Source organism: Lutjanus erythropterus, chromosome 9 (genome assembly GCF_056507025.1).
Source record: "Lutjanus erythropterus isolate fLutEry1 chromosome 9, fLutEry1.hap2, whole genome shotgun sequence".
Taxonomy (NCBI): domain Eukaryota; kingdom Metazoa; phylum Chordata; class Actinopteri; order Lutjaniformes; family Lutjanidae; genus Lutjanus; species Lutjanus erythropterus.
This window is the reverse complement of record NC_139325.1, coordinates 19378330-19390680: the sequence shown is the minus strand read 5'-3', so window position 1 is coordinate 19390680 and position 12351 is coordinate 19378330. Positions and strand designations below refer to the sequence as shown.

At 41.2% G+C, this 12351-nt stretch overlaps 1 protein-coding gene across 3 annotated transcripts in view; it reads left to right on the top strand.

The window, feature by feature from the left end:
* Positions 1–12351, top strand: part of ptprub (protein tyrosine phosphatase receptor type Ub) — a 231371-nt gene that overhangs the window by 146851 nt on the left and 72169 nt on the right. For all 3 annotated transcript variants that reach the window (XM_084726379.1, XM_084726378.1, XM_084726377.1), the window contains exons 8-9: positions 4777–5094; positions 7234–7343. In XM_084726379.1, the coding sequence (XP_084582505.1) occupies positions 4777–5094; positions 7234–7343 (428 nt within the window). The remainder of the gene's footprint in view (positions 1–4776; positions 5095–7233; positions 7344–12351) is intronic.

Genomic DNA, 12351 nt, shown 5'->3' with positions numbered 1-12351 from the left:
TTTGGACCCTCGCTGTATTGAGGAGGAAAGTGAATTTCCTCTCCAGAAGCTGTGTCCTGCCACCGTGACTAATCTCGCTCTTCCATGGTCATGCTGAATATTTCCCTCCTTCCCAGACACGTTGGCTGTAGCCGGCTCCACCGTACACATCCACACGTCCTTACTGAGCCGAGCTGTCCTCGTGCGGGTGCTGTAAAACTAATGGCCGTGAATGTGAACATGGTCTCCGCCTGGCTCTGATGGCCATCCAGGTGTGCTTGATGAGCCATTGCTGTGATTATCAGCATGGTGCATTAGCACAGCTTGAAGCCCCTCAAGTAAATCACAGAGGAGAGGCGAGCATTTGTACTGCAGGTGGTCCCCAAACTATGTTAATGGGCTTCCACCTGCTGCTGGGTCACTGAACCTTCTGGAAAGCCCCTGCCCATGATGCTCTTGGTGTGTTCGAGGGAGCCAGCGCTGGAGCCTGACTAAAATTAGCCACATTAGGCACACAAGTGCTTTGCCTTTCTTGGCATGTCGTTCATCATGTCTTCCATTCAGAGCCAGAATTCCCCCCCATGTTCACATTTGGGCTGTTTGGATTTATGTGTACTTGTGTTTTCACTTACACGCGGGTATATACTCTGAGAAATAAAGGTGCTAACTGGAACCATAAAGAGTTCTTCAGCTTGACCCTGTTTTGGTTCCTCAAATAAAGGTTCCACTTGGAACCCTTTTAGAGAGCTCTACTTAGAACAACCAACATAAAAGGTTATGCCCAGAACCACCTGTAAAAAGTTCCAGAACCCACTATGAGACGTTCTATTGTGTGATCGTTCCACCCAGAACACTCTCTGGCGGTTCTGTTGAGTACTTTTCCACCCTCTAATGATGCCAAAGTGGACCCATGCAGGGGGTTCTACTGAGATGCTTTTTATATTCCATGGGTTTTGTCAAGAACACACCCACCCAAGGATTTTCTACTGAGAACCTTTTTGTATTCCAAGGATTTTATTTAGAACCTCCCAAGGGTTTCTACCTAGAACATTTATATATTACAAGTGTTTAATCTAGAGCCCACCCAGGGGTTCTATTGAGAACATTTTATATTCCAAGTGTTTAATCTGCTGAGAACCCATTTCTATTATGATACAAAAAACCCTTGACGAACCCTTGATGAAAGAGTTCTTCAAGTATGTCAACAACCCTTGAGGAACTCTTTCTTCTAAAAATTGTTCTTTGCATAAAAAGGGTTCTTTGGGTGAAAAGGATTCTTGATGGAACTCTTGATAAACCCCCTCTTAAAAAAAGGGCTCTTCTTTCTATAAACCCTTTCTTCAGAAAGTTTTTTTTCTTTTCAGAAGCAATATTTTCTGAAGAACCTTTGTGGAACCCTTATTTCTAAGTGTGGAGGCGTGCATGTCTGTATAAATTTGGTCTTCCCATCTGACACAGTCAGTCCACATCCCCTCCACGGATGCATGCAATCTATGGCAGCTCCGCTCTGTCCTGCTGCTGTCCCATGCCACAGTTTTGGGGGAGATAATAAACCAGAACCTGTCACATCCACTCTAACTTCCAATCTCCAAGGATTAACATGGTGCTCTGGGCTTTCGGCCATGTTGGGGCGGCTGCAGTTTTCACGCCACAGGGTGCCAGAGAACGGGTGCCCGTGGCATTCAGGCAAATAAGACGAGGCAAGGGGAAGGGGGCTGGCACAAATGTCCACTTTGAGAAAACCCACAATGAGCACACTGTGGCCTCTCTGGCGGCACTTTCATCAACTCAGCAGTTAAATGCCTCTCTTTATTTAGCTCTCAGACTGTGCAGACTATCAATTGCACCATTAAGACAATCCTCAGTCACACTGAACAATGGAACATTAACATTTCTTGCTGGGTGCAGTCTACTACTTTGCGATTACTGTGACCGTCCATTTATCTGCCGTCACATTAGTCTGGATGAGGTTCAGATCAATGCTCTGGTCATATTTCCATCCAGTGTGAGATGCCAGACTGCAAATTAAAAGAGAAAGCTGGTGACTGCGGAGGCCTTCAGTATAGATTGGAAGTGTCATAAAATTTCACTTTAAAAGAATTGCTTTACCACAGGCAGTAATAAGTGAATAAGAAACAAAAACCAGGGCTATTGTATGTTGTTTTTATGTATGTTTAAACATGTGTACATGTATGATACATGGAGGGAGGAGGGAAGAGGAAGAGGGGAGAGGAAAAGTGATAAAGAGATAGAGCAAAATAATTGTTCTATACAGCAAATGTGTGTCTTAGTGCGTCCTTGCTACTACAGAGCACCTTTCAAATCCATTTTCATAGATAATTCTTGTTTTAGTGCATTAGCTGCTGCTCAGTGATGCATTAGCCGCCTTATTTAAGTTCCCTGCACTAATCTGTGCTGCAGTGAGAATCCCACTGAGTGTACGAGTCAGTGAAGGAATGAAGACCTTGGCCAATAACCTCAAACTCCGCTGATCTCTCCCTGTACCCCATATCTCTGCTGTCATTCCCCGGCTCCCCGGCCCATTACTCAACATGCTCTATTAAAGGAATATAGCAATACAATACATTATGGAGCATATTGCTTGATAAAAAGGCATTGATTGTGTTAATAATGGCCACAGATAAATGCCTCCATTGATACAGAGGATGTCCTTGGCTTAACTCAGCCACTCTTTGGTTTCGGAGGTCCTGCTGAACACTGGCTGGTCTGTGCCTCCTCATATAGAGGCTCTCTGTATCTCTCAGCTCGCCATTACACTCGAGGAGGGTATCAAAGACAGAGCTGTTGTTCTTTTAGTCTGAGTCAGAGATAGTCAGGGTTAACCCGGCAGTGACCAGAATTAACTTGGTTCCTTCTAAAAATATGCGGCAGGCCATCGCCTGATGACCCAGCAGTAAAAGTGACCAGCGGAAGTGAATGTCCTTGTGGAGCGATGACGTTTTTGTGTGTGGATTAAACCTCAGGACAGAGATGTATAACTACTGGATAGTCAATTTGCTGTGCGACACGGAGGCGGGGACTGGTGGGACTGCGACAGCAACCCGCAGCCTGTCCGATTAATTAGTGCAATTGGCATGAGTTCCTGCTCTGCCATGGGGGATGTGGGTGTGTTGAGCTGGCAGCAAAATGTTGACCTCCATGTTGTGGCGGGGCAATATGCCGGCATGTAGGAGGAGAAGGAGTGAAAATCTGCCAGAGTAGTCCTGGGACATCAGAGACCCTGTCATTTGCTGGGTCCTCTGTTTGAAATCAAATAGTCCTGAATAAAACAAAGTTACCTGTGTTTTCATTTTCCAAAATTCACTATTGTGCCTTTAGGAGCTTTCTAATGTCATTGCTTGTTCTTGTCAATGCATCTCTGCTTTCTTTGTTTCTCAGTTTTCCCTTATTTTTTTCCTTCTTCTCCAATTCAATTCAAAAGAGCTTTTCTTGCTTTACCGGCTTGGGAAACAGATGTTTACGCTGCCAAAGCAAGTGTTAAAACAACAACAACAGCACTAAAAGGTACATTGTCAAATTAAGAGTGAAATAAAAAACACAACCAATAAACATACACAGAAATGTGCACAGAAAAGAACACAGTAGTGGTTTTGTTCTTAGAAATATAAACAAAATAGGTTAAGGGGGAAATAATGTGTAATATTTTTACTGTAATAAATCCTAAAATACTTACTCTGATAACAGTTCAACAGCTGTGGTGTCGTCCCATTCCAGGCATGAATGGTGGATGTTGTATGCTTGTTTCACATTAATTTCAGTTCAAATTAGTGCTGAATGTTTGTCAAATGACCACATGTATGTTTATGAGTCATAAGAAATCATTAATAATTATTTAGAAGGTGTAGATGTTTATAACAGTTAAATTGAGCAATATGTTAAGTGAGTCTGGCAGGCAGTCACTGAACTGCAATTTCAACACTGTATTTTCAGAACAGGGCTCTCAAAATAAGGCTTAGGCTCCTGCGTTTGCCTGAGCCTCCTCGAGTCTTGGGGTAACACACTTCAACCATAGATTGTATGTTAAATAGGATTTTAAATTATTGATATACTGTCTATGGCTCCAACTTACTCTTTGCACTGCAGCACTCATTTGTGGATGTACAAGTGTTATGAATTTCTCCTTTGTAATAAAATACAAAACTGTTGGTTTTCTGTTTAAAAATATAAATGCAAATAAGTGAGACACTGCTATCTTGTCTTTTTTTTAACAAATGTTTACAGATATTTGGTCTGTATACTGCAGACTGTTTTAATTTGGTTGGTCCCAGGGTCAGACTCACATTCTGGGCCTGAAAATGTAGAGTCAGCACAAAATTGAGCAAAAGTTAGCCCATAGTGCTAAAAGAAAAAAAAAAAAAGTCACCAAGAAAGCATAAAGCACCAGTTTATAGATTGTTAAAAATAGTAAGGCTGCTGTAGGTGTAAGCACTACTGTACAGATTTTGTGAAAACTGTGCAAAATATCAGGAGCAATACAACAGTGATAAGCTGTATGCAGGTACAGTAAGTGTATCTATATCTACCGAGGTCAGAACAGTGCAGATGGTCAGTGCAGGAATACACGGGTGATTGTTCATTTTATTGGTTCGTTGAGTTCATGGTCGCTGTGCGTCACAACAACTCACAAATCTTGCTGCTGTGTTTGCACATTGTTCTGTTTCACCCAGCAGACATGGGTGTTTCTTTGTTATTAGCCATCTTTTCATCGTCTTTGTGGTCGGTTGTAAACTGTGGGTAGTATTCGTCTCTGATGTTTTCAATCTTTCTTCCTCCCAGAGCCCATGCGTGCACTGCGGGGCCTCACAGCCACAGATGTCCAATCCAGGCAGTTGTCCTTGCAGTGGGAGAGTTTGGCGTTCAACCTGACACGCTGCCACACCTACTCAGTGTCCCTGTGCTACCGCTACACCACGGCAGGAGGTGGCGGAGGCCACAACACCACCGTGCGTGAGTGCCTGGCAGTGGAACACAACGCCTCACGCTTCACGCTGCGTGATCTGCCACCCTACCACGGCATCCATGTCCGTCTGTCACTGGCCAACCCAGAAGGGAAGAAAGAGGGCAGAGAGGTCACCTTCCAGACTGAGGAGGACAGTAAGTCTCTTAGGAGGAGGTTACAGAGAGGATACTGTAGTATGGAAACAGAACAACTAAAAAGTGTTAAATCACAAACATTTTGAGATAAATTACCACCTGAATATCAATATACGCTTAGCTGTCATTGTAAACACCTAGATAAAACTAATGCTGTCTAATACAACAACACTGCAATAAATCAACCTTTCATTACAGATGAAAAAAATAAAGATTTTCAGTTTTTGTTGAACCTGTATTAGAGAGGTGTGGATTAAAGCAGTGCTAGGTGATATTATGTCCTTATAATTCTTGTTTAAACAACAACAAACAACAAGTTTGACCATGAATGTCACCAACAATGTTTGACTGAACGGCTCCTGAAAAACACGTGTCCGTGAGCGCCTGCTCCTTTGTATTTATTCATTTGTTTTAACTGGACCAGGTTTGAATCAAACAACCAATCACGGTTAGCTAGTATGTCCTGTAACTAGCCAATCACAGCAAAGCTGTACAAAGAAGCGTCATCTGGGTTCTACCTGTTGTGGCTTCTCCTTTCCTCTCTACAACGCTCAGCATCAATGTTTCTTACCTCTGAGTCAAACAAAGACAAGCAGGACAGACGTTAGTTTTCTAGGTAGTTACAACAGTTGGCAACCTTGACATTCCTCTTAAAGCCCAACAAAATTTGTGTACGTGTTTGGTGCATCATTTGGTGGGAGGGGTTCTATATACTATATTAAATTGCTTGTTTTGTTTTCTGTATTGTCATGCTAAGGAGAGGAATATCCACAGTATTAGGATACATTGTAAGTCCTAGAGGGGATGTTTACTACATGCCCTTTTGGGTTTCTTGCATTTTACTTTATTAACCTTCTGTTCAGAGAGATCCAGGGTTATCATTGTCCCATCTTAATTTATGATCACATGGATTACTTTAGAAAGCTGTCTTTGAGGAGTGTGACGTCTAACATGTACCAGAATACCTCAAATTGTTTAACTGCTGTCATTGTAAATGTCAGAAAGGAGATTATCCAGACCTGAGACTGCCCACAATCAAAATTTTGCTGTCATATTCAGCTTGTGTTCTGATAATATGAGGTGCACCACATGTGGTTAGAATATACAAAACCCGTTTTGGTTCATATGTGGTGAATTTGCTTTAAAACATTAACTAACAATTCAGTTCATCTGTCTTCCTCTAACACATGACTACAGGGAGGCTGATTTGACCGTTTGACCGTGGCTGAATCAGCATTACAAAAGATCCTTTTCATTTTCAGATGAAAATAACATAAAAGAGAAAACATTATATCTGAGACTCTGGCAACCCCGAGATAGGATTTTGTGCTTATTTCTTATCTCCTATTATTCTTTTGTGCTGTAGCACATCGTGTGCATGGCGGCTGCGGGAGAAATCGATTCTGCCATGACAAAATCAAAACAAACAAGATTTTTCAGAAAGAGATATACATAGAGAATGATAGAAAGAGATCAAGAATGAGAAAGCATGAGAAAGGTTTCTTTTTAAAAAAAGAAGTGTTGTAAGATAAATATATTTATATATACATATAGTTCACATCAATTATGAACGCTTTTTCCAAAAGCCTTAATAAGCAACTCTGTCCTCCAGACTAACTCAATTCAAAAATATCAGTCGACTCAGCTGTTTGGCTCTTGCTTTTGCCTCAGGCCTGAATCTCACATAACAGTCTTTCTCTGTGTACAGCGCTCACACAGACCATGGGGACTCGGGCTGCAACCAAATGGCCCAAAAAACTGTTAACACAGTCTAATATTGAATGCTGGGGCATTCACAGCCTCTCACTGCCTTTCAGAAACAAGTTTACAAGCAAGTGTCTGACATATTCATCAATATGTTTCAACTTTTGACTGAAGATTGATATGAAATTATAATGTCAGTCTTAAATTCTTGCTCTTTTGTGTGTTGTGATTACATAATTGATGCAGCTCTTAAATTAACTGTGTCCTTATCTGATGTTGTCTGCCTGCTGCTGCTCTCTGGCTGTCTGAGTCTCATGTGGTGCATTGTTCTGAGCCGCTGTGACATTCATTTCTGTGATATTGACAGGAGAGGCTCACTGTGGGATTAGCGCTTGTGTTTCCCCGACAAATGTTTGTTCTGACAATTTCTTATAGTTCCCGGAGGCATAGCGCCAGAGTCGCTCACCTTCACCCCACTGGATGACATGATCTTCCTGAAGTGGGAGGAGCCCGTTGAGCCCAACGGCCTTATTACCCAATATGAGGTGAGTCCAAAGAGACACTTGTTAGTGCTGTCATCTCAATCAGCCATAAGCCTGGATGGGATCATGTGTATGTGTGAGTGTGAGTGTGTGAGTGTTACTGTCCATCTTTCATAGACTGTAGCAAGCTCTGTTTTAAATCTAGAGTCAAGATACTGGTATCACATGAAACTAGATCAATTAAGCCATTCATTGATACTGCTCATGTCTAGAAGGGAACCCTTGATTTGACAAACTCTTTCAAGATTTGTGTGTGTTGTTTCTTCATTTTGGACATTGTACAAACTAATTATGTTTTATAACGTGACAAAGTTGTGGTTTAGATCTGGGTAGACATGAAACACTTTGTTAGGGTCAGGAAAAGATCATTTCGAGTTTCGAGTTTAGATGATCACTCTCTTGAGATCATTTCAAGGGACTGCGGTTTCTTTGTAGACACAGACATTGGTACCAGCTTGTTAAGGAGGCTCAGTAAAGCTAAAAAAAAACTGACATGACCATCTTCAAAGGGATCCCTCGATGAAAATGTGTTCTATGGGTACTCAAGAGTCTCCCCTTTACAGGCATACCCATTTTATGCTAATCCCATGCAGTTTTATTGCATGCTGTTCAAATGTGTTACGTATTTTCATCTATTCTAAAAATGGTGTCTTTAAATATTTCTGTTTACTGGGTCCCCAAACACTATTGGAATTGCATAAACTGGGTATGGCTGTAAAGCTGAGACTTCAAGGAGCTCAGTTGTATTAATGTGTGATGTTAGTGCCCATAGTAAGCATTTCATTGCAGTGAGACCAAATTTTTAAACTTGAAGATGATACGGGTTAGTTGTTGGAATTAAATTCAATTACTGGGGGCGATCTAATCAGCTCTCTGCCAGAACATTAACCTTCTGAATACAACTTCCACTGAGACGTGCAGACTCCGACTTATTAATAGGCAATATCAAGTGTAAATTATGCAGCATTTCAGCTGCTTTTCTTTCCAAAAATGTAGATATATTGTTGTAAAGCAAGCTGGTTGCTTGTAATGTTCTAAATAAATAACAAAATGGTCTAAATATGTAGTGTTGTTTAAATTGAGGCGGTTGGGCTTTTTTTTTTCCCATTCAGTGTTTCCTTATTAAGTTTATACAGTTAGGTGAATCCAGGACATTCAGATATAATATTTTTTCATTGTTTTATGCATCTTAAGGGCCAGTGGGGAAGATTTTCTGGGATTTAGTAGCAGAATATGGCAGAAATAGAATATAATATGACTATATTTTCATGAGTGTATAATCACCTAAGAATTGTTGTTTTCTTTATCTTAGCATGAGGCATTGATATCTACAGAGGCAGATTGCCTTCCACAGAGTTCGCCATGTTGCACCACCATATTGCTGCAGTATCCTAGAACTGACAAACCAAAATCTGGCTGTAGATGCTGCCTCCTGCAAAAGTTTCATGTTCGCCATAGGTTTATCCTGTGCGCTTGGATGCAGAAAGTGACTTGAGGTGTTTGCAAAGTCCTAGATGCTGGTCCTTTTAAGAAATATGAGACTTTACTTTATGGAGTGCACTCTTCTAGTGATCTTAATTCTCAGCTTAGCTTACATACTAGGACGAGCAAGACAGATGTTAGATTTATGTTTTGCTCAAAGTCAAACAGTATGTTTTACACTTAATGTTACAAAAAAAAAGGCTTTTAGAATGATGAATAACTGCTAACGCTATCTTGGATTAAGAGTTTGGCTGGTATTACTGGAAAGAAAACTTCCCCTAATCCACTAAGGAGCAGGACAGAGCCACTAATGTTAGCCTAAACTTTGATACAGTAGCATCCAGGACTGTCTTCCACACAGCTGTAAAATACTTCACAGTGTATTTACTACCATGACCTTTTTTTCTTTTCACATAATGGTATTCTTGTACAAACACTTAGCTGCCCGCCTAGACAACATTCTTTGCTAGAAAACACACACTGATAACCTGTACAATGCACTGCAGCAGAGACTTTCTAGGGTTACTGAGATTGTGTGGTGTGAGCTGATGTTCCACTGGGCAATCCTAGAGAGCATCACTAGATGTGGAATTACAGCATGGTTTGTTAACCTATTGTAACAGAGCAACTGAAAAGTTGCCAGCATGCACGAAACAGCTGTGAAGATGCGAGGGAAGATGGAGTATGAGGGGATCCAGGGCCTGGCAGTCATGAAACAAGCAACAAAAATCATTGCAGACCCTCAACGTCCCCTTTTTGTCTGAATATGAACCTAGAAATCAGGAAGAAGACTGTGAACCAAAGTGCAAATCAGACCGCTTGAGGCTATTGTTTGGTGCTGCCTTTATCAGGCTGCTGAACTCTAAAACTTAAAGTGCAACAGAGCAGTGTGCGATAAATGTAGTAGCACTTCAGCACTTCAGCACTTGGCACTTTTGCACCTTCTCTTAAGTTTCTTTTTTAAGCCACTGGGTTGTCAAGGTTAAATGTATAACCGAGTGTCTCTTTCATGTGAAGCAACTGTCCAGCATTGTGTCAAATGCTTTCATTCACCCCTCATGTTTTTCTGATGTTTTTCTTTTTTATGTGAAGCAACACACTGTGGCACTGTGGCCAAAACAACCTCCCCTCAGGGCAGTGAAGTTTACTTTGCTCTACTCTAGCGTTGCAGTTCAGGTTAGAGCAGATCAACACACTAACTACACACACTAGCACTGTTTAATCCACTTTTGCTCTTTTGGTTGTGGAAAGACTACAAACAAACAGATTCTTCCAAACACACGGCTTCAATTGTAGAGAAATCCAACAGTTGAGAGGGCTGCTGTCTGTGGTTACTCTTCCTAAGCTATGATTGGACAATTGCTGCATGAGGAAGGGGTTTAAGGAACACTCAGCTGTAAGAGTCTGAGTCCAAGTAATGACCAAGACCAGAGTGTATGGAGACTGAGACAAGACCAAGACTTTGAGGGGTTGAGACCAAGTCAAGACCAAGTGCTGTGACATCTCTAGCTCTCTCACCCACGATTAGTGTTTATGTTGGAGCTGCTAACATTGATGTTTCAGAAGTATACATGCATTACCTACATGGTTTTATGTGGCCTGTTGCATCATTATTGATCACAAGAAGAACATAACTGAGCTAGCTAGCTTTCCTAGCAATACTTGCACTTAGCCTACCTTTCTTTATGCTTCTTTTCTGATAAAAGTTTATAATAGGTCTTTTAACAGCTTCTTCCTTTAAGGTGAGTCATTGTAACATAATGTGTAATGTATTTGTTAAAAGGGATTTTTATAAACATTGGTTTTGAAAAAGTATCATTCAGGAATCAGTCAGGTACTGACTGGTATTGGCATGAGCATTGAAAATTATTGAAAGATATCCAGCCCTACTCCCAGGTTCATTTTCTTTTAGTGTGTGAAGAGGGATAACAAAAATTTAAAACTAGAAATGTCAAGTGATTGGTTGCATTTGAAGCAGCACGTTTTGAATTCAATCACAGTAATGATGTTTACAAATAAATCAGACTAGGCACTGGCAGTTTAGTGATATATTCCTGCAGTTGAGGTCTTGACTGGTCCTCTTTGTCCTCTTTGTCTGAGACCAGGACAAGTTAATATGCTGTAGATTCTGAGATGAGGCCAAGGCCTTCAAAGAATTACATATATGGTTTCATTTTATGAATGTCTTTGAACTGTAGCTCTAATTTTCATACAGCGCATATTGTATCTAGCAAGCACATCCAGTAACACATAGTATATTTATGGCAGCCCAAAGATAATATCAAGCAACACAATTTTTTTTGTCCATTTTCCTGGAATTAAAAATGTGCCCATTCTTTTGATATTTCAATGCCGAGAGCAAAAATACTTTCCTCTCCATTTGTTGAGCCATTTTCTTCAAGTGCTGCCGCAATTGGCACAGTGCAGATATGTGTTTAATCACTAAACCACTCTGCTCCAATTTATCTTCTTCTCCACCGAGCCCTTTAGCACATGGTGCGCATTTGATTGAAAATAGCAGTGATGCTCAGGTTCGTTCTGACTGACCTTGTGCACATGGCCTAACACGTAACGCTGGTTTATGCCATTAAAATAGAGTCTCGTGTCATTAATAGATAACTTGCATGTGCTGCAGCCCTCACGTTCAGCAGGATAATGATTTTGGATTTACTGTATGCCCTCTGTCTGTGGTAAGCCATCAGTAGGCCTGCCTACCTATCCTCAAGCCTTCTTTCCTTGGCCTCTCTTGCAATGTCGCCTCAAGGATATTATTAAATAGGATTTGTGGTTTGACATATAAAGTGGAGGCTGCACAGGATTTTTTACTCTGTAGTGTGTTGATCTCCTTCTGCTGACGGAGAAAGCTGTACACAGAGCTGTAGAAATCCTCTTCATTTCTCTCAGATTAAACCATTGACCACTCCGCCTGAGCCAATCGACCGCCACGCTGTCCTGCAAGCCCTCCTCACTGCTCTGTGCACTGTCGGGCATCTTTTATGTCCGCCTTTGTAGAGGAAACACAGAGGTCTGTCTGTGTTTAGTCACTGGATGGCTCATAATTCTGCCTTCACACTGAGGAGGCATGAGCGGGAATTAAGCTGTTACGATAATCAGCGAAGCCTTTGGTTTGGCTTGAGTGGCTTCTTCAGTGTGTGTGTGTGTGTGTGTGTGTGTGTGTGTGAGCGTATACAGTACTTGGTCAAGTGTGTTCATTCCTTCAATGGAGTGAATCTCTTCCAGCTCTAATGTATATCCCAATATGCTCACCCTTGTCTGATTGCAGTAAGGTCATCTCATTTAGCTCTCCACTGTTTCAACGAGTATAAGTGGAAATTCTCATGAGAGGCAAATCACCTCTTGAGGAAAAACTTTATAAAAGATTTTACTTTTAAAGGACACTTATGCACAGCAATTTTTGAGTGTTGGCAAGAGTTAATTGAACTCATAAACACTTAGTGCTATTGATTTAAACACTTGAATTCACTTTCTACCGCGTAGTGTCCTCAGTCTGTGGCCTTTATCACACATT